We start from the raw sequence: 21,694 nt of genomic DNA, 5'->3' as shown, positions 1-21,694 counted from the left end.
TATAGTAATATACTGTACACCCAGCACACCACAGGACAGCACACACAACCACAGCACACCACACCCCTCCACAGCACAACACACCCCAGCACAGCATACCCCATCAAAGCACACACTACCACAGCACAGCCCACCCCATCACAGCACACCCTACCACACCACAGCACACCCTACCACAGCATAGCACACCCCACCACAGCACACCCTACCACCCCACAGCACACTCTACCACAGCATAGTACACCCCATCACAGCACACCCTACCACACCACAGCACACCCTACCACAGCATAGCACACCCCACCACAGCACAGCCCACCCCAGCACAGCACACCCTACCACAGCACAGCACAACACACCACAGTACACCATATCATAGCACACCACACCCCACCACAGCACAGCACATCACAGCACACACCACAGCACACCCCACCACACCCCACCACAGCGCACCACACCCCACCCACCACAGCGCAACCCACCACAGCACACCCCACCACACCCCACCCCACCGCAGCACACCCCACCACACACCACCACACCACAGCACACCCCACCCCACCACAGCCCAGCACAGCACACCCTACCACAGCACAGCACACCCCACCACAACACAGCACACCCCACCACAACACAGCACACCCCACCCCACCACAGCACACCCCACCACAGCACATCACACCCCACCACAGCACATCACACCACACCACAGCACAGCCTGCCACAGCACACCACAACACAGCACACTCCACCACAGCCCAGCCTGCCACAGCACACCCCACCACAGCACAGCCTGCCACAGCACACCACAACACAGCACACCCCACCACAGCCCAGCACAGAACACCCCACCACACCACACCACAGCACACCCCACCACAGTACACCCCACCACACCACAGCACACCCCACCACACCACAGCACACCCTACCCTACCACACCACAGCACACCCCACCACAGCACAGCGTGGGAGTGCTGTGGTGTGCCGTGCCGTGCTTTCATGTAGTGTGGTGTGCTGTGCTGTGCTCTGATGGGGTGTGATGTGGTGGGGTGTGCTGTGGTGGGGTGAGCTTTGCTCTGGTGGGGTGTGCTGTGCTCTGATGGGGTGTGATGTGGTGGGGTGTGCTGTGGTGGGGTGTGCTGTGGTGTGCTGTGGTGTGCTTTGCTCTGGTGGTGTGTGCTGTGGTGGGGTGTGCTGTGGTGTGCTTTGCTTTGCTCTGGTGGGGTGTGCTGTGCTGTGCTGTGCTGTGGTGGGGTGGGGTGTGGTGGGATATGGTGTGGTGTGCTGTGGTGGGATGTGGTGTGCTATGGTGTGCTTTGCTCTGGTGTGCTGTGGTAGGGTGTGCTGTGCTGTGGTGGTGTGTGCTGTGCTGTGCTGTTGTCTCTGATGTTTAGCTTGGCTGTGTGCGGATCTTTGATTGGGAGTGTGTCAGACAGCTTGTCTGTGGTGGAGAGTGTTTGTGGGTCATCATAGTGTTGGAGTATGCCTGCCTTATGTCTATGAGAGAATATGTGATGTGAGGGAGAATGTAGCTAATTTCTCAGAAAGTGAGTCGTAATCCCATGTCTCCTAAAGCTGTTCCCTTTAGTGTTTCTGAACCTCCTCATCCCTTTACCCTGCAGGTCAGTGTTTAAGGGCTCAGCAGTGTGTGTCTATTCCATGGCTGACATCCGTCAGGTCTTTAATGGACCCTATGCTCACAAGGAGGGGCCCAACTACCAGTGGATGGCCTACACTGGGAAGATCCCCTACCCTCGGCCTGGGACGGTGAGTGACGTGCTGAGGGTGATAAACAAACACACATATTCATAAATTCAATAAATGACCACATTTAACATGGCTGGTTCTGCTCTCTTTCTAAACCCAGTGTCCCGGAGGTACGTTCACCCCCAACATGAAGTCCACTAAGGATTACCCAGACGAGGTGATTAACTTCATGCGGAACCACCCCACCATGTATAACACTGTGTACCCAATACACAAGCGCCCCCTGGTGGTCCGGAACAACGTGGACTATGAGTTTACCACCATCACCGTGGACCAGGTGGCTGCTGCCGATGGGAGCTATGAGGTCCTATTCCTGGGGACAGGTCAGTGCACTGAGTCCCTGCCTGCTGATTGATTTGATAGTCTTGTTATTATAAGTGTGTGTTCACAACTGTGATAGATTCAGAAAAAAAACTATAATTTGGGGGAAGTATTTTGTTCGAATTTTGGTCAAAGTGCTTGTCTTCTCAAAGACGAAAGAACACAGCCTACAGTACTATTTTTATGGAAAGGGTGGAGTTACTGTAATTTGTTTGAATGTACGGTAATACTACCCTGGTCATCGTCTGGCAGTACTTCACACAGCCCGTCCCTATGGCCGTAAATCATGGTGTGGTTCAGAGGGTGGGAGCTGGAAGACCCTACAGTTGATGACTGTACTGTGCTCACTCAGCCTGGTGATGAATGGCTCCTGTAGACCACTGTACAAGACCGGGGGATCCTCCTACACTCCTATTCCCCTAAGGACATTTGAGTAGAGTAGAACCTGATCCTCTGAGTCTAGAGTAGGGTAGAGGTTAACCTGATCACTCCTCTGGATCTGGTCTGGAGTAGAGGTTAACCTGATCACTCCTCTGGATCTGGTCTGGAGTAGAGGTTAACCTGATCACTCCTCTGGGTCTGGTCTGGAGTAGAGGTTAACCTGATCACTCCTCTGGGTCTGGTCTGGAGTAGAGGTTCATCTGATCACTCCTCTGGATCTGGTCTGGAGTAGAGGTTAATCTGATCACTCCTCTGTGTCTGGTCTGGAGTAGAGGTTAATCTGATCACTCCTCTGGGTCTGGTCTGGAGTAGAGGTTAACCTGATCACTCCTCTGGGTCTGATCTGGAGTAGAGGTTAACCTGATCACTCCTCTGGATCTGGTCTGGAGTAGAGGTTAACCTGATCACTCCTCTGGATCTGGTCTGGAGTAGAGGTTAGCCTGATCACTCCTCTGGATCTGGTCTGGAGTAGAGGTTCATCTGATCACTCCTCTGGATCTGGTCTGGAGTAGAGGTTAACCTGATCACTCCTCTGGGTCTGGTCTGGAGTAGAGGTTAACATGATCACTCCTCTGGATCTGGTCTGGAGTAGAGGTTAACATGATCACTCCTCTGGATCTGGTCTGGAGTAGAGGTTAACATGATCACTCCTCTGGATCTGGTCTGGAGTAGAGGTTAACATGATCACTCCTCTGGATCTGGTCTGGAGTAGAGGTTAACATGATCACTCCTCTGGATCTGGTCTGGAGTAGAGGTTAATCTGATCACTCCTCTGGATCTGGTCTGGAGTAGAGGTTAACCTGATCACTCCTCTGGATCTGGTCTGGAGTAGAGGTTAACCTGATCACTCCTCTGGGTCTGATCTGGAGTAGAGGTTAACCTGATCACTCCTCTGGATCTGGTCTGGAGTAGAGGTTAACCTGATCACTCCTCTGGGTCTGATCTGGAGTAGAGGTTTACCTGATCACTCCTCTGGGTCTTCAGACAGGGGGACGGTTCAGAAGGTAATTGTCCTGCCCAGAGATGACCTGCAGACTGAGGAGCTGGTGCTAGAGGAGGTGGAGGTGTTCAGGGTGAGTCTCTCTTTCTCTCTTCTCCTGTTCTTCCTCTCTCTCCCTCTACCTTTCCCTCTCTTTCTCTTTCATGTTCTCGCTCTCCTTATTTTACCTCTCTCTCTCTCAGTAGTATCTTTCCATTTTTGTCAACTCATTCCTCATGTAAGAAACATTTTTTCTGTAGAACATCGTTCCAACTTTTATTCTTCTCTTACATTTCAGGTGCCAACTCCCATAACCACCATGAAGATTTCCTCCAAAAGGGTTAGTTGAACATTCCCCAGTCTGATGGTTCAGTGCACACACATTCAGAATTCCCTTCCTGTAAAATATCACATAAATCACTGCAGAGCTTAAACAGTGAATGCCGAAGTCTGGATGATGCTATGCCGACATTTTCCAATTGGTCTCCATTCCTCGCTCTGTCTCTCCTTCTCTTCCTCCCTACAGCAACAGCTGTATGTGGGCTCAGTGTTGGGTGTGACCCACCTGGCCCTCCATCGCTGTGACGTGTACGGGGAGGTGTGTGCTGACTGCTGCCTGGCCCGGGACCCCTACTGCGCCTGGGACGGAAAGTCCTGTACCCGCTACTCCGCCTCGCAGAAGAGGTGAGTACCAACAGAGTGTGTGTGTGTGTCTTTGTGTGTGTGTTGCTCATGTTTAGGGGAAGGAACCTTTGCCAAATGCCAATACAATGTTCTCTCAACATTGTCTCTACACACCCCTCTTTAATTATATTTTGACATTTATTGCAGACTTGCAGTTTGTAGAACGTTTTGTAGTTAACCTCTTTATTTTTGGGGAATGTTGATCTGACCCCTCTAGGCGCAGCCGTCGACAGGATGTAAAGTATGGCAACCCAATCCGCCAGTGCAGAGGCTATAACTCCAATGGTGAGCTGACAAGAACACTCTAACGTACCTCAAATAGACACTCTAACAGCACTGAGGTTACCATTCAGTTTCACAGCAGCAGTATCCAATAACATCACATGTGTATAATATTGTGAAAGGGGAATGTGATTTTGACAGAGGACATGATTTTGTCAATTCTACTACTGTGCTACTTCACTAACTGTTGAGCAGTATTTTTGAGCAGTAAATTGACTGATTTGGTCTGAGGAAATACATGCATGTGATGTCATGATGCTTATGCTTTGCTGCAGCCAATAAGAACACGCTGGAGATGGTGCAGTATGGGGTGGAGGGCAGCACTACGTTCCTGGAGTGTCAGGCCAGGTCCCCTCATGTGTCTCTCAAATGGCACCTGCAGAGGGAGAACAGCGACAGGAAGAAAGAGGTGAGTCAGGAACTCTCATCCCACTGCAGCTGTACTGTACTCTACTGCATTGACTCTTATACAGCCTGCCTTCGAAACAGGCTGATTATCAGACAAATGACTACTTTATTATTTAACAATATGGCCTGCTGTTTATGGAAAATGATTGCTGTATGAATGCAATGATAAATGAATGATATCTCCCTGCTGTCAGATCCGCTCTGAGGGCCGGACACTAAAGACAGAGCAGGGTTTGCTGCTGCGTTCCCTCCAGTCATCAGACAACGGCGTCTATCAGTGCACAGCCACAGAGAAGAACTTCAAACACACGCTGGTCAAGCTACAGCTGGTGGTCCTGTCCAGCCGCACGGTCAACAGCATCCTGTTAGAGACAGGCAGCCCAGCCCTGCCACACCTCCAGTCCAGCCCTTGGACCCCCAGTGCGGGTCAGTACAAGGACCTGCTGACCATCCTGAGCCAGCCAGAGATGGGCCTGATCAACCAGTACTGTCAGGACTACTGGCAGCTGGGAGAGGGCAGTCCGGGGGACCCCATGCTGGCCGTTGGCAAGGCCAAGGAACTGAAGGAGCTGAAAGAGCAGAAGAAGCCCCGCAACCGCCGGCATCATGACGATGAGGATGAGCGTGAGGACGATGACGATGAGCACACCACCCCAGCCGAAACATGAGGCCATAGGCTTATACCACAGGCCACACACTACCCCAACACCCGACCCCCGACCCCTTGTCCCATCTGCTCTCTCCCTCTCTGCACAACCCTACAAAAATGGGAAAGACTTCAATCAAAGGATTAAAAAGGTAATGATCAATAGCGATAAGAAAGAGAAACCACTACAAGCAAACAACAAACAGGTTCTTCTTAACTGTTAAAAAGATACACAGTATTTATTGTAGGTTGTACATAGTAAGATTCTGTGGATTTCTTTGTACTTAAATACAAAACAAGGCTTTTTTGTGCAAATCTGTGCAAATCTGATTGTTATTATAATGATATTATTGTTGGTAGTGTTATTGTTTATTACAAATGGTGTTATTACATTGCAAAAAATCTTTATGTTCTGTATTTTGGATGAAGCGCAGCAACACATCGAAAGGACATTTGAAAGTGTAAATATCTACAGCTGAATGGACTGATAAGAATGCTTTCAAAAAGATTTTGTTAATTTGGCTCCGTGTTGGATCATTCCACTGCTGGCAGTATGCAGTCTGAGGTGGGAGGAGTCAGATCACTGATGTGTGATGAACCTCCCCCAAAGACATGATGGACAGTTGATTCCCACAGCCAATGAATTATAAGGATGTCACTTCAAGGCACTTCATTGGACACGCAGATAGATGAGGAAATGCCGATACGAGGCTGCAGCTTTGAGTTTGTCCCACGGCCACAGACAGACACGAGAGTGAAAGGCCTTGTGGGAAATGAGGCCCTCCTCTTCCTTAGCCAGCCTAACTGACCTAACAGGGGTGAAACAAGACTTGACCCCAAATTCCCTCAAGTATTTTCTACTCTTCCAGAAGCTGATGAGGGGTGCCTGTGTGTTCTGTGGTCCAAGCTTTCTTTCAACCCCATTTGTTATATTTACATTGATATTGCCAGTCTCTTCCAGAACTAGTTGCTGTGGACTTTTTGTGTGTATATGTAGTATATGTAAATATGACATCTCAATGTTGTACCCTTGAGGCTGTGATAGTTAAAATAAACGTTTTGGGGGATGGGGTAGAAATAACATTGACTTTCCTTTGTACACCATTGTTCAATTGAGATTAGAATTTCAAGCAGGCCGCTACATAATTTGTGACAATTTGATTTTGCACAATTACTACAAGAGATAAAGAAATCTCTTAGTCTCCAAACTAATCCATAAGTATACTGGTTTGCATTCCAGCCTAAACCTATTCTCCTTATGGGGTCAGTTGTTTCATATGAATTGTGCTAAACATTTCTAAACTCATCCAATCCTACCATGTAGTTTCCAATATCACAGCTCTCCTTGTAATATATATACCCTTAGTCCACATTGTTTTACGTCAGATAGCGCAACAATTTTGCCTGCACTGATTGGCGGTTGAGGGACGAGCGTAGGAGTGACTCCACCTGACGTAAGACAATGGGTTAGTCCATGGAAGTCACTAAAGGGAAAGTGCGCAAAGACTGTTTTAAAAATGAAAGTGTAACATGTTGGAGAGGGTTACTATAGGTTGGTCAGAGCTGTTGTCCATCTCCTACAGAAGGTAAATGTTACACAACTCTCACTAAAGAGTTTATTCATCTTCTCTGATCAGCTGTTGTTGATGGTATTCTGCATGAAAATGACTCCGTGTCCATGTACAACTCTATGTATATAGCTACAGCCACTAGAATGATCTGCTCTTGACCACAGGAAAACACATACCAAACTCTTTGGGACAGTGGCTTTCTCTCTTCTCTCTCTCTCTCTCTCTCTCTTCTCTCTCTCTCTCTCTCTCTCTCTCTCTCTCTCTCTCTTTCCCCTCTCTCTCTCTCTTTCTTTCTCTTCTCTCTTCTCTCTCTCTCTCTCTCTCTCTCTCTCTCTCTCTCTCTCTCTCTCTCTCTCTCTCTCTCTCTCGTTCTCTCTCTCTCTCTCTCTCTCTCTCTCTCTCTCTCTCTCTCTCTCTCTCTCTCTCTCTCTCTCTCTCTCTTCTCTCTCTCTCTCTCGTTCCCCTCTCTCTCTCTCTCTCTCTCTCTCTCTCTCTCTCTCTTTCTCTCTCTCTCTCTTTACCTCTCTCTCTCTCTCTCTCTCTCTTCTCTCTCTCTCTCTCTCTCTCTCTCTCTCTCTCTCTCTCTCTCTCTCTCTCTCTCTCTTTACCTCTCTCCTCTCTCTTTACCTCTCTCTCTCTCTTTACCTCTCTCTCTCTCTCTCTCTCTCTCTCTCTCTCTCTCTCTCTCTCTCTCTCTCTCTCTCTCTCTCTCTCTCTCTCTCTTTACCTCTCTCTCTCTCTCTCTCTCTCTCTCTCTCTCTCTCTCTCTCTCTCTCTCTCTCTCTCTCTCTCTCTCTCTCTCTTCTCTCTCTCTCTCTCTCTCTCTCTCTCTCTTCTCTCTCTCTCTCTCTCTCTCTCTCTTTCTTTCTTTCTTTCTTTCTTTCTTTCTTTCTCTTCTTTCTTTCTTTCCAAAAAGTTTTTTGTTGTTGTTGCATATTTCAAATATATGCATCTTTGGCTAATTTTTGGTATGGGTTATTTAGGAAAAATCACTTAGTATGACATAAAGCACAGTTGATGTTATTGTAATGATTTGTGTAAACGACTATTTCTCCTTTCTCATTGATGTTGCTGACTAATAAATTAAAGCTCTATATTTTATAAAAACAGAAATCATTTTTATATTCATATGGTGCATGGATAACTATACTGAACAAAAATATAATGCAACGTGCAACAATTTCAAAGCTTTTACTGAGTTACAGTTCATTTCAGGAAATCAGTCAATTGAAATAAATTCATTAGGCCCTAATCTATGAATTTCACATGACTGGGAAAACAGATATCCATGTGTTGCTCATAGATACATTAAAAAAAGCTTCACAATGGGCCACAGCATCTCTGTGCATTCAAATTACCATCGGTAAATCCAATTGTGTTCGTTGTCCGTAGTTTATGCCTGCACATAACCCCACCGCCACCATGGGGCGCACTCTTCATAATGTTGACATGAGCAAACCACATGCCCACGCGATGCCATACACGTAGTCTGCGGTTGTGAGGCCAGTTGGACGTACTGCAAAATTCTCAAAAACGATGTTGGAGGCGGATTTTTGGTCGAGAAATGAACATTAAATTATCTGGCACAGATCTGCTGGACATTCCTGCAGTCACCATGTCAATTGCACACTCCCTCAAAATCATCTGTGGCACTGTGTTGTGTGACAAAACACATTTTAGAGTGGCCTTTTATTGTTCGCAGCACAAGGTACACCTGTGTAAGGATCATACTGTTTAATCATCTTCTTGAGATGCTACAGGTGCCAGGTGGATGGATTATCTTGGCAAAGGAGAAATGCTCACTAACAGGGATGTCAACAAATTTGTGCACAACATTTGAGAGAAATAAACTTTTTGTGCATACAGAATATTTCTGGGATCTTTTACTTCAGCTCATGAAACATGGGACCAACACTTTGCATGTTGCGTTCATATTTGTGTTCAGTGTATACACAGTACAGTAAGGTCACATAGACAGGTTTCGGGTCTCGTGCACTGGCCTCAACCCTTTATTGCATCAACTGATCCTAATTTGTTTAGTGGTTCTTACAATTGACGAAAGCTGAGTGCTGGAGTTGTCCTTCTTCCATCTCTCAGAGGACACACTGTGGATTAGGTTTTGTTACCATCTTCAGATTGAGGTCAATGAGATCTGTCAGGTGAAACTAAAGCCCTGTAAGTACCTTTGAGATCACACCCCTCAGTCTAGAGTTGGGTAGGTTACTTTCTAAATGTAATCCATTACAGTTACTAGTTACCTGTCCAATTGTAATCAGTCATGTAACTTTTGGATAACCCAAACTCAGTAAAGTATTCTGATTACATTCAGTAATTTTTATATCACTTTCCTTTTAAGAGGATTTAGAAGAAGACAAAAATCTATTGCAGGATAAATCAATGTTAAAGTTTACATGGCTGGCCATATATGGATGTTAAATTTAACTTTATGGGTTGGTTATGTAGGTTTCTTCAAACCCATCGCTTTCTACTACATATAATAATACGATTCAATTATATATTTACATTAAAAACCAAAGTCTATCAAAATTCCAGTCATTCTAATAAATGTTATACCCCTTGATCTTCAAGAATAGGACTTGGAAATATGGAAGTATAGATTAGCCACACTGTTTTACCTGAAAACAACCCCAAAGGTAAAGACTTATTAGCCAGCCCTACTCTGTTGATTCTGATTTTGTTGTCATGGAGAACTGATTGGGCTCATTGATTTGAGTTGGAAAATAAATGCTGCACTCATGGAATGGCATGCTTTGAGCACTACTGAAAAGGGGTATTTATATGTGAAAAATGAATGCCATATGCTGCATTTGCTACAGGCCTATTGTTTAACTTTTTGTTGGTGACACTTTGATATCTTGATAATATGCAGCTGTTTAAAGGGCAAATCCACAGATGAAACAATTACAAAACGATCACCCCACCTCTGTTTTGGTAAAAAGCTGAGGGATGGGCCTGGAGAAATGTAACCACTCTCAGATTAATAGACAGAGCTATGGATGCAAGGACTGACCTTCATCATACCAAAATGATTGTTTTAACCATGTTATGAGGTTATACAGTGTTTGTTTACATTTGCCACGTTTACAAACATTGGAGAAGAACAAGCTTATATTTATGGTTCTGATGGGGTTCGATAAGTTATATTCTTCAAGAATCAATGGGTATATATATATATACAGTGGGGCAAAAAAGTATTCAGTCAGCCACCAATTGTGCAAGTTCTCCCACTTAAAAAGATGAGAGAGGCCTGTAATTTTCATCATAGGTACACTTATAATAATAATAATAATAATATATGCCATTTAGCAGACGCTTTTATCCAAAGCGACTTACAGTCATGTGTGCATACATTCTACGTATGGGTGGTCCCGGGAATCGAACCCACTACCCTGGCGTTACAAGCGCCATGCTCTACCAACTGAGCTACAGAAGGACCATTTCAACTATGACAGACAAAATTATTTTTAAAAATCCAGAAAATCACATTGTAGGATTTTTATTAATTTATTTGCAAATTATGCTGGAAAATAAGAATTTGGTCACCTACAAACAAGCAAGATTTCTGGCTCTCACAGACCTGTAACTTCTTCTTTAAGAGGCTCCTCTGTCCTCCACTCGTTACCTGTATTAATGGAACATGTTTGAACTTGTTATCAGTATAAAAGACACCTGTCCACAACCTCAAACAGTCACACTCCAAACTCCACTATGGCCAAGACCAAAGAGCTGTCAAAGGACACCAGAAACAGAATTGTAGACCTGCACCAGGCTGGGAAGACTGAATCTGCAATAGGTAAGCAGCTTGGTTTGAGGAAATCAACTGTGGGAGCAATTATTAGGAAATGGAAGACATACAAGACCACTGATAATCTCCCTCGATCTGGGGCTCCACGCAAGATCTCACCCCGTGGGGTCAAAGTGATCACAAGACCGGTGAGCAAAACCACACGGAGGGACCTAGTGAATGACCTGCAGAGAGCTGGGACCAAAGTAACAAAGCCTACCATCAGTAACACACTATGCCGCCAGGGACTCAAATCCTGCAGTGCCAGACGTGTCCCCCTGCTTAAGCCAGTACATGTCCAGGCCCGTCTGAAGTTTGCTAGAGAGAACTTGGATGATCCAGAAGAAGATGGGGAGAATGTCAGATGAAACCAAAATATAACTTTTTGGTCAAAACTCAACTTGTCATGTTTGGAGGACAAAGAATGCTGAGTTGCATCCAAAGAACATGGGGGTGGAAGCATGGGGGTGGAAACATCATGCGTTGGGACTGTTTTTCTGCAAAGGGACCAGGACGACTGATCCGTGTAAAGGAAAGAATGAATGGGGCCATGTATTGCGAGATTTTGAGTGAAAACCTCTTTCCATCAGCAAGGGCATTGAAGATGAAACGTGGCTCGGTCTTTCAGCATGACAATGATCCCAAACACACCGCCCGGGCAACGAAGGAGTGGCTTCGTAAGAAGCATTTCAAGGTCCTGGAGTGGCCTAGCCAGTCTCCAGATCTCAACCCCATAGAAAATATTTGGAGGGAGTTGAAAGTCCATGTTGCCCAGCAACAGCCCCAAAACATCACTGCTCTAGAGGAGACCTGCATGGAGGAATGGGCCAAAATACCAGCAACAAGTGTGTGAAAACCTTGTGAAGACTTACAGAAAATGTTTGACCTCTGTCATTGCCAACAAAGGGTATATAACAAAGTATTGAGATAAACTTTTGTTATTGACCAAATACTTATTTTTCCACTATAATTTGCAAATAAATTCATAAAAAATCCTACAATGTGATTTTCTTGATTTTTTTCTCATTTTGTTTGTCATAGTTGAAGTGTAACTATGATGAAAATTACAGGCCTCTCTCATCTTTTTAAGTAGGAGAACTTGCACTATTGGTGGCTGACTAAATACTTTTTTGCCTCACTGTTTGTATATATATATATATATATATATATATATATATATATATATATATATATATATATATATATATATATATATACCCATTGATTATTTATATATACACTGCTCAAAAAAATAAAGGGCATATATATATATATATATATATATATAGTTTGGACACACCTACTCATTCCAGGGTCTTTCTTTATTTTTACTATTTGCTACTTTGTAGAGTAACAGTGGTAAAATACCACTATTATTCTACATTAAGAAGGAAATCAATTCCACAAATTAACTTTTAACAAGGCACACCTGTTAATTGAAATACATTCCCAGTGAAAACCTCACGAAGCTGGTTGAGGGAATGCCAAGACTGTGCAAAGCTGTTATCAATGCAAAGGGTTGCTACTTTGAAGAATTTCAAGTGTAAAATATAGTTTGATTTGTTTAACACTTGGTTACTACATGATTCCATATGCATTATTTAATAGTTTTGATGTCTTCACTATTATTCTACAATGTAGAAAATAGTCAAAATAAAGAAAAACCCTGGAATGAGTAGGTGTGTCCAAACCTCTGACTGGTCCTGTATATATAATGTTTATATAAGTCCAGAAATTGATGTAGCAACTACAGATTGCCCCTTTAAGTCTATCAAAGGTGTGAGAGTTTGAGCATGTGTCCATTAGGCCAATGGATTTGTATTTTTATCAGCATTAATTAGATTGGAATACATGTGGGGCTTTTATTGCTCATATGCTGCGATCTGCACTATGCAGCTGTTGCAAGAGCACATTTTTCACTGGCTGTCCACTGGTTTCAAAAACAATGATTAATAGGCAGCTTAAACGTCTTGAATTCAACCATTATTGGGTTCAAAAACACATTTAGATTTGTGAACAGCCATCCACAACAACCACAATCCGTAAACGACACCACTGCTGTCATCCTTACCTCCAAGCGTTTATTCAAGTTGGATAATCTTTGAATACCGACAGCAGTTGCACCATTGGAAGACATAGTATGGACTGTAGCCTACAAAAAGCCTAGTCCTGCGCCTTTCCCGTGATCCATCAAACACATTTGGTGTGTCATCATCGTGCTCTCTGACTTGTGGTCAGACTCGCTCAGGTGAACAAACTTAAACTTGCGCCTTTTTTCAATGCTGATTTGAATGTCACTGAGAAAACAGAGAAGTGTCAAATATTTGTTTGCGCAAACCTCCTTTCTGGATTTAAAAGTAATCCTCAAAGTAATCATCTAGTTTTTCAAAAGTATCTGTAATCTGATTACAATATTTTTGCCGGTAACATAGCGGATTACAGTTACCGTTTTTTTTTTATCCCTTACATGTAACAGATTACTGGCTGTCCACTGGTTTCAAAAACAACCCTGAAAACTCCACAACCAAATCAAATCAAATGTATTTATATAGCCCTTCTTACATCAGCTGATATCTCAAAGTGCTGTACACCCAGCCTAAAACCCCAAACAGCAAGCAATGCAGGTGTAGAAACACGGTGGCTAGGAAAAACTCTCTAGATAGGCCAAAACCTAGGAAGAAACCTAGAGAGGAACCAGGCTATGAGGGGTGGCCAGTCCTCTTCTGGCTGTGCCAGGTGGAGATTATAACAGAACATGGCCAAGATGTTCAAATGTTAATAAATTACCAGCATGGTCAAATAATATTAATCACAGTAGTTGTTGAGGGTGCAACAGGTCAGCACCTCAGGAGTAAATGTCAGTTGGCGATCATTGAGAGTATCTCAACCTCTCCTGCTGTCTCTAGAGAGTTGAAAACAGCAGGTCTGAGACAGGTAGCACATCCGGTGAACAGGTCAGTGTTAAATAGCCGCAGGCAGAATAGTTGAAACTGGAGCAGCAGCACGGCCAGGTGGAATGGGGACAGCAAGGAGTCATCATACCAGGTAGTCCTGAGGCATGGTCCTAGGGCTCAGGTACTCCGAGAGAGAAAGAAAGAAAGAAAGAGGGAATTAGAGAGAGCATGCTTAAATTCACACAGGACACCGGATAAGACAGGGGAAATACTCCAGATATAACAGACTGACCCTAGCCCCCTGACACATAATCTACTGCAGCATAAATACTGGAGGCTGAGACAGGAGGGGTCAGGAGACACTGTGACCCCACACGATGATACCCCCGGACAGGGCCAAACAGGCAGGATATAACCCCACCCACTTTTCCAAAGCACAGCCTTATATAGCACTAACTGAAGTTTATTTAGTGCTTTATCTGGGTAGCCGGAAAGTAGAGTATTGCAGTAGTCTAACCTAGAAGTGACAAAAGCATGGATTAATTTTTCTGCATCATTTTTGAACAGAAAATTTCTGATTTTTGCAATGTTACGTAGATGGAAAAAGCTGTCCTTGAAACAGTCTTGATATGTTCATCAAAAGAGAGATCAGGGTCCAGAGTAACGCCGAGGTCCTTCACAGTTATATTTGAGACGACTGTACACAACCATCAAGATTAATTGTCAGATTCAACAGAAGATCTCTTTGTTTCTTTGGACCTAGAATAACCCTGAGTATACAGTAGCCTCAGTGTTTTCCACAAGTGTGAGCTGAGTAATGTACAGTGTCTCCGGGAAGCCATCATTTTCTACATTTTGTTAAATTACTCCTTGCTGTCCCCAACATTTATTCTAAAAAAATGTTTTTTAATTATCCTTAGCAATCTGCACATAATGACTAAGAGAAAACAATTTTTTACATTTTAAATTTTTACAAATGTATTGAAAATTAAAACCAGAAAAACCTTATATACATAAGTATTAAGACCCTTTGCTATGAGACTCGAAATTGAGCTCAGGTGCATCCTGTTTCCATTAATCATCCTTGAGCTGTTTCTACAACTTGATTGGAGTCCACCTGTGGTAAACTGTATTGAATTGGAAGAACATCTCAGATCATAAACCAAGCCAAACTGAGAAATCGGGGCAGAAGGGTCTTGGTCAGGGAGGTGACCAAAACCCCAATGGTCACTCTGACAGAGCTCTGTGGAGATCAGGCCTTTATGGAAGAGTGAGCAGAAGGAAGTACATGACATGCCAGTACTTTTAAAGACTCTCAGACCATGAGAAACAAGATTCTCTGGTCTGATGAAATCAAGATTGAACGCTTTGGCCTGAATGCCAAGCATCACGTCTGAAGGAAACCTGGCACCATCCCTACAGTGAAGAATGGTGGTGGCAGCATCATGCCATAGCGATGTTTTTCAGTGGCAGGGACTGGGAGACTAGTGAGGATCAAGGGAAAGATGAACTGAGAAAAGTACGGAGAGATCCTTGATGAAAACCTGCTCCAGAGCGCTCAGGACGTCAGACTGGAGCAATGGTTCACCTTCCAACAGGACAACGAGCATAAGCACACAGCCAAGACAACTCAGGAGTGGCTTCGGGACAAGTCTCAGAATGTCCTTGGGTGGCCCAGCCAGAGTCCGGACTTGAACCCAATCGAACATCTCAGGAGAGACCTGAAAATAGCTGTGCAGCAATGCTCCCCATCCAAACTGACAAAGCTTGAGAGGACTGACTAAAGGGTCTTTTTATATACTGTATATTAGCAAACATTTCTCAAACCCTTTTTTTCTTTGTCATTATGGGGTATTGTGTGTAGATTGGTGAGGGGAAAAAACTATTTAATCCATTTTAGAATAAGGCTATATTTTAACAAAAAGTAGGGGTCTGAATACTTTCCGAAGGCACTGTATGTTGTAGTCTGTGTAGTCTTTTTAATTATAAGGTGACATCAGCTTTGCCATGAGAGGCACACTTCAAATAGAGTGAGTCTCTAAGAGTTAGACAATGAAGTCCACAGCAGTAAGTACCTCTGCACTGCTGTAGACCAGTGTTCTGTAGAACAATGGGAACTATAAGTGAGCTTCTCATTAACAAGCGATAGCATGATTCATTGTACACTGATCAACTGTACACCTTGTTTCCTATTTGTGTGAGAGCTCTCACCCCTAACCTCTTTCTACCTCACTTACTTACTACTTACTAAGGTATTTTACTCCTCATGGAACATAGGCCAGTGGATGAAGATGAAGATGTCTTTCTACCTCCCTCACTCTTATCAAGGCAGCTGAGGCCAGATAAGTACTTGAGCCGATGTGCATCTTCCGCTGAGCACAGCAAAGTCCTCCTAAACCTCTACCTAAAAAAGGTTAGGTCACTCATACGCCATGTACCCCTGCATCTCGTTCCCCCTGCCCCAGGAGTCTTCTGTCCTTGTGCCCTATTGGCCATCCCTGATCAGGTGGACAGAGGATGTCTAAAATCTTCTCTAAGACTTGAAAACACTCAATCATTTGCCTCTCCGGTGTTCGTTAAAAGCAGTTGACGTGGCATCTGCGTAGTTGACGACACCAGTCGGCCCTCTAGGTGATAAGCTAGGACGGGTTTCCCCTTTTATTTGGTTTTGAGCTGAAGCCGGGGTGTGAGCATGGGGGCCGGAGCGAGCGCAGAGGACAAGCACTCCAAAGAACTTGAGAAGAAACTCAAGGAGGACGCAGAGAAGGACGCCAGGACAGTCAAGCTGCTGCTTCTGGGTAATGTCTGCCTGTCTGGCCCTCTGGTCCTCTGGTCCTCTGCTCTGGGGAAGGGCCTGTGTGGAGGGTGGTTTATGGGGTGCCTCATCATAACCTGGTATCCAGACTATGTACTAAATGAGTCATAGGCTCTAAGGCCCTATGTGACTGTCCAGTGATTGAGTCTTATCTGGTCAAAGGTCTGTTGCTCGGGATGGCTTCCTTAGTATTTAATAGAAAGTGAAAAGGTTTTTTTCTTAAAAGCAACCTTTTGACACTAAGTGTGGAATCCCATGTTTATATTACTGAGTAAACTCTACTATACTCTTAGAAAAAAGGGGTTCCAAAAGGGTTCTTTGGTTGTCCCCACAGGATACCCTTTTAGGTTCTAGATCACACCTTTTATCCTAAGAGGGATAGGGATAGAGATAGTTCTGTCCTCTGTCATTTAACCTTGAGAGAGATGTGAAGATCATGTCCATAGTAGTCTCCTGTGGTGTTGAATAATGCAGGTGTGTAGACAGAGACAATGTTACCTTGTCTCTTCGTATTATATTGTTAATCATGCAGTTGCCCTAAACCAAATTGGATTGTAATTTAGACTTTACCAGCCTTGCAAACTCATTATTTTGTAATGATTTTGTCTTTATTGGGGATCAATCAAGGTAAATGTCAAAGCTAACAGAATTACTATGCCAAATACATTTACCCTCTTGTCGACATATGCTAAATTGACTGAAAATGCTGATATTCAGAGTCACTACATTTTGCATGAGCAACAACGGTGAAGCGAAGCATCCTTGGTCACTCTGCAGGAGCCCGAGGCTGTAGCTTATCCCCCCTGGCTTTCACACTATTGTTCTGAACACATTGGTAATTACTCAGCTCAAGCCCCTGGTAATCCTCAAACAACCATTGTTGCAGTACAGAAGTCTTAACCCCACACTACTGCACACACACCCTAACCTAATTACCCCAATGCAAACCTATTATAGCTCCACTGACCCCAACATCCACGCTTAACCGAACACCCTGCACCAATACTTCATAAACTAAGTCTTAGCAAGTATCTAGGGGACGACAGACAGACAGACAGACAGACAGACAGACAGACAGACAGACAGACAGACAGACAGACAGACAGACAGACAGACAGACAGACAGACAGACAGACAGACAGACAGACAGACAGACAGACAGACAGACAGACAGACAGACAGACAGACAGACAGACAGACAGACAGACAGACAGACAGACAGACAGACAGACAGACAGACAGACAGACAGACAGACAGACAGACAGACAGAAAACAACAAAAACAAGAGAGAGAGAGAGAGAGAGAGAGAGAGAGAGAGAGAGAGAGAGAGAGAGAGAGAGAGAGAGAGAGAGAGAGAGAGAGAGAGAGAGAGAGAGAGAGAGAGAGAGAGAGAGAGAGAGAGAGAGAGAGAGAGAGAGAGAGAGAGAGAGAGAGAGAGAGAGAGAGAGAGAGAGAGAGAGAGAAACAGACAGACAGACAGACAGACAGACAGACAGACAGACAGACAGACAGACAGACAGACAGACAGACAGACAGACAGACAGACAGACAGACAGACAGACAGACAGACAGACAGACAGACAGACAGACAGACAGACAGACAGACAGACAGACAGACAGACAGACAGACAGACAGTGGGAGGAAGACAGATAGTGGGAGGGAGGGAGGGAGGGAGCACTTTCATGTCATCATAAACTTGATTAGGACCACAACCTTGATTGTAGATTCCTGAGTTATAATAGACATGTAGTGAACACATGGAACACATGCAGATTGAGGTGGTTCTGTTGACAGAAGAACATTCAGCACAGCACTCTGTTGACACTGTCCCTGAGGGGCCTCAATACCTCATAGACCCTCTATTAGAGACTGAGATAGTGTGTGTGTCTCCCTGACATCGATCAATCAATCAAATTCATTATATAAAGTCCTTTTTACATAAGCAGTTACCCGGGCAACTAATAACCATGATGACTGTAGAGGGGCAGCAGGGTCAACTAATAACCATGATGGCTGTAGAAGGGCAGCAGGGTCAACTAATAGCTATGATGGCTGTCGAAGGGCAGCAGGGTCAACTAATAACCATGATGGATATAGAGGGGCAGCAGGGCAGATTAATAACCATGATGGCTGTAGAGGGGCAGCAGGGTCAACTAATAACCATGATGGTTATAGAGGGGCAGCAGGGTCAACTAATAACCATGATGGATATAGAGGGGCAGCAAGGCAGATGAATAACCATGATGGCTGTAGAGGGGCAGCAGGGTCAACAAATAACCATGATGGCTGTCGAGAGGGGCAGCAGGGCCAACTAATAACCATGATGGCTGTTGAGGGGCAGCAGGGTCAACTAATAACCATGATGGCTGTAGAAGGACAGCAGGGTCAACTACTGGCCATGATGGCTGTAGAGGGGCAGCAGGGTCAACTACTGGCCATGATGGCTGTAGAAGGGCAGCAGGGTCAACTTATAACTATGATGGATACAGAGGGGCAGCAGGGCAGATTAATAACCATGATGGCTGTAGAGGGGCAGCAGGGTCAACTAATAACCATGATGGCTATAGATGGGCAGCAGGGTCAACTAATAACCATGATGGCTGTAGAGGGGCAGCAGGGTCAACTAATAACCATGATGGCTGTAGAAGGGCAGCAGGGTCAACTAATAACCAACTAATAACCATGATGTATACAGAGGGGCAGCAAGGCCAATTAATAACCATGACGCCTGTAGAGGGGCAGCAGATGGTCCTTCTGTAGCTCAGTTGGTAGAGCATGGCGCTTGTAACGCCAGGGTAGTGGGTTCGATCCCCGGGACCACCCATACGTAGAATGTATGCACACATGACTGTAAGTCGCTTTGGATAAAAGCGTTTGCTAAATGGCATATACTATTATTATTATATTAGAAGGGCAGCAGGAGAGAATAATAACCATGATGGCTGTAGAGAGGCAGCAGGGCCAACTAATAACTATGATGGCCGACGAGAGGGGCAGCAGGGTCAACTAATAACCATGATGTCTGTAGAGGGGCAGCAGAGTCAACTAATAAACATGATGGCTGTAGAAGGGCAGCAGGGTCAACTAATAACCATGTTGTATACAGAGGGGCAGCAAGGCCAATTAATAACCATGATGGCTATAGAGGGGCAGCAGGGTCAATGACTAGCCATGATGGCTGTAGAGGGGCAGCAGGGTCAACTAATAACCATGATGGCTATAGATGGGCAGCAGAGTCAACTAATAACCATGATGGCTGTAGAGGGGCAGCAGGGTCAACTAATAACCATGATGGCTGTAGAAGGGCAGCAGGGTCAACTAATAACCATGATGTATACAGAGGGGCAGCAAGGCCAATTAATAACCATGACGCCTGTAGAGGGGCAGCAGGGTCAACTAATAACCATAATGTCTATAGAGGGGCAGCAGGGCAGATTAATAACCATGATGGCTGTAGAAGGGCCGCAGGAGAGAATAATAACCATGATGGCTGTCGAGGGGCTGCAGGGTCAACTAATAACCATGATGACTGTAGAGGGGCAGCAGGGTCAACTAATAACCATGATGGCTGAAGAGGGGCAGCAGGGCCAACTAATAACCATGATGGCTGTAGAGGGGCAGCAGGGTCAACTAATAACCATGATGGCTGTAGAGGGGCAGCAGGGTCAACTAATAACCATGATGGCTGTAGAGGGGCAGCAGGGTAAATTAATAACCATGACACCTGTAGAGGAGCAGCAGGGCCAACTAATAACCATGATGGCTATAGAGGGGCAGCAGTGTCAACTAATAACCATGATGGCTATAGAGGGCAGCAGGGTCAACTAATAATATGATGGCGGTAGAGGGGCAGCAGGGTCAACTAATAACCATGATGGCTATAGAGGGCAGCAGGGTCAACTAATAACCATGATGGCTGTAGAGGGGCAGCAGGGTCAACTAATAACCATGATGGCTGAAGAGGGACAGCAGGGCCAACTAATAACCATGATGGCTATAGAGGGGCAGCAGGGTCAACTAATAACCATGATGGATATAGAGGGGCAGCAGGGCAGATTAATAACCATGATGGCTGTAGAGGGGCAGCAGGGTCAACTAATAACCATGATGGCTATCGAGAGGGGCAGCAGGACCAACTAATAACCATGATGGCTGTTGAGGGGCAGCAGGGTCAACTAATAACCATAATGTTTGTAGTGGGACAGCAGGAGAGAATTATAACCATGATGGCTGAAGAGGGGCAGCAGGGCCAACTAATAACCATGATGGCTGTTGAGGGGCAGCAGGGTCAACGATTAACCATGATGGCTGAAGAGGGGCAGCAGGGTCAACTAATAGCTATGATGGCTGAAGAAGGGCAGCAGGGTCAACTAATACTCATGATGGATATAAAGGGGCAGCAGGGCCAACTAATAATCATGATGGATATAGAGGGGCATCAGGGCCAACTAATTAACCATGATGACTGTAGAGGTACAGCAGGGTCAACTAATAACCATGATGGCTGAAGAGGGGCAGCAGGGCCAACTAATAACCATGATGGCTATAGAGTGTCAGCAGGGTCAACTAATAACCATGATGGCTATAGAGGGGCAACAGGGTCAACTAATAATTTGATGGCGGTAGAGGGGCAGCAGGGTCAACTAATAACAATGATGGCTATAGAGGGGCAGCAGGGGAAACTAATAACCATGATGGCTGTAGAAGGGCAGCAGGGTCAACTAATAACCATGATGGATATAGAGGGGCAGCAGGGCAGATTAATAACCATGATGGCTGTAGAGGGGCAGCAGGGTCAACTAATAACCATGATGTCTGTAGAGGGGCAGCAGGGCCAACTAATAACCATGATGGCTATAGAGTGGCAGCAGGGTCAACTAATAACCATGATGGCTATAGAGTGGCAGCAGGGCCAACTAATAACCATTATGGCTGTTGAGGGGCAGCAGGGTCAACTAATAACCATAATGTCTGTAGTGGGACAGCAGGAGAGAATTATAACCATGATGGCTGTAGAGGGGCAGCAGGGCCAACTAATAACCATGATGGCTGTTGAGGGGCAGCAGGGTCAAC

The 21,694-nt window shown here is 45.0% G+C and overlaps 2 protein-coding genes across 9 annotated transcripts in view; both read left to right on the top strand.

The window, feature by feature from the left end:
- LOC124003296 (semaphorin-3F-like) overlaps window positions 1–6,615 on the top strand; it is a 123,754-nt gene extending 117,139 nt beyond the window's left edge. For 6 of the 8 annotated variants that reach the window (XM_046311427.1, XM_046311426.1, XM_046311425.1 and 3 more), the window contains 8 exons: window positions 1,629–1,773; window positions 1,874–2,096; window positions 3,520–3,608; window positions 3,813–3,854; window positions 4,041–4,198; window positions 4,401–4,483; window positions 4,756–4,889; window positions 5,083–6,615. In XM_046311427.1, the coding sequence (XP_046167383.1) occupies window positions 1,629–1,773; window positions 1,874–2,096; window positions 3,520–3,608; window positions 3,813–3,854; window positions 4,041–4,198; window positions 4,401–4,483; window positions 4,756–4,889; window positions 5,083–5,556 (1,348 nt within the window). In that variant the 3' untranslated portion in view covers window positions 5,557–6,615. The remainder of the gene's footprint in view (window positions 1–1,628; window positions 1,774–1,873; window positions 2,097–3,519; window positions 3,609–3,812; window positions 3,855–4,040; window positions 4,199–4,400; window positions 4,484–4,755; window positions 4,890–5,082) is intronic. The other 2 variants (XM_046311432.1, XM_046311428.1) reach the window with 1 other exon arrangement.
- Window positions 6,616–16,346: 9,731 nt separating this feature from the next.
- Window positions 16,347–21,694, top strand: part of LOC124003664 (guanine nucleotide-binding protein G(t) subunit alpha-1) — a 32,016-nt gene continuing 26,668 nt past the window's right edge. Inside the window, exon 1 of the mRNA XM_046312163.1 lies at window positions 16,347–16,602. Within this exon, the coding sequence (XP_046168119.1) occupies window positions 16,497–16,602 (106 nt within the window). The 5' untranslated portion in view covers window positions 16,347–16,496. The remainder of the gene's footprint in view (window positions 16,603–21,694) is intronic.

Source organism: Oncorhynchus gorbuscha, linkage group LG18 (assembly GCF_021184085.1).
Source record: "Oncorhynchus gorbuscha isolate QuinsamMale2020 ecotype Even-year linkage group LG18, OgorEven_v1.0, whole genome shotgun sequence".
NCBI lineage: Eukaryota > Metazoa > Chordata > Actinopteri > Salmoniformes > Salmonidae > Oncorhynchus > Oncorhynchus gorbuscha.
Note: the sequence above shows the minus strand (reverse complement) of the source record. Positions and strands in the feature narration are given on the sequence as shown.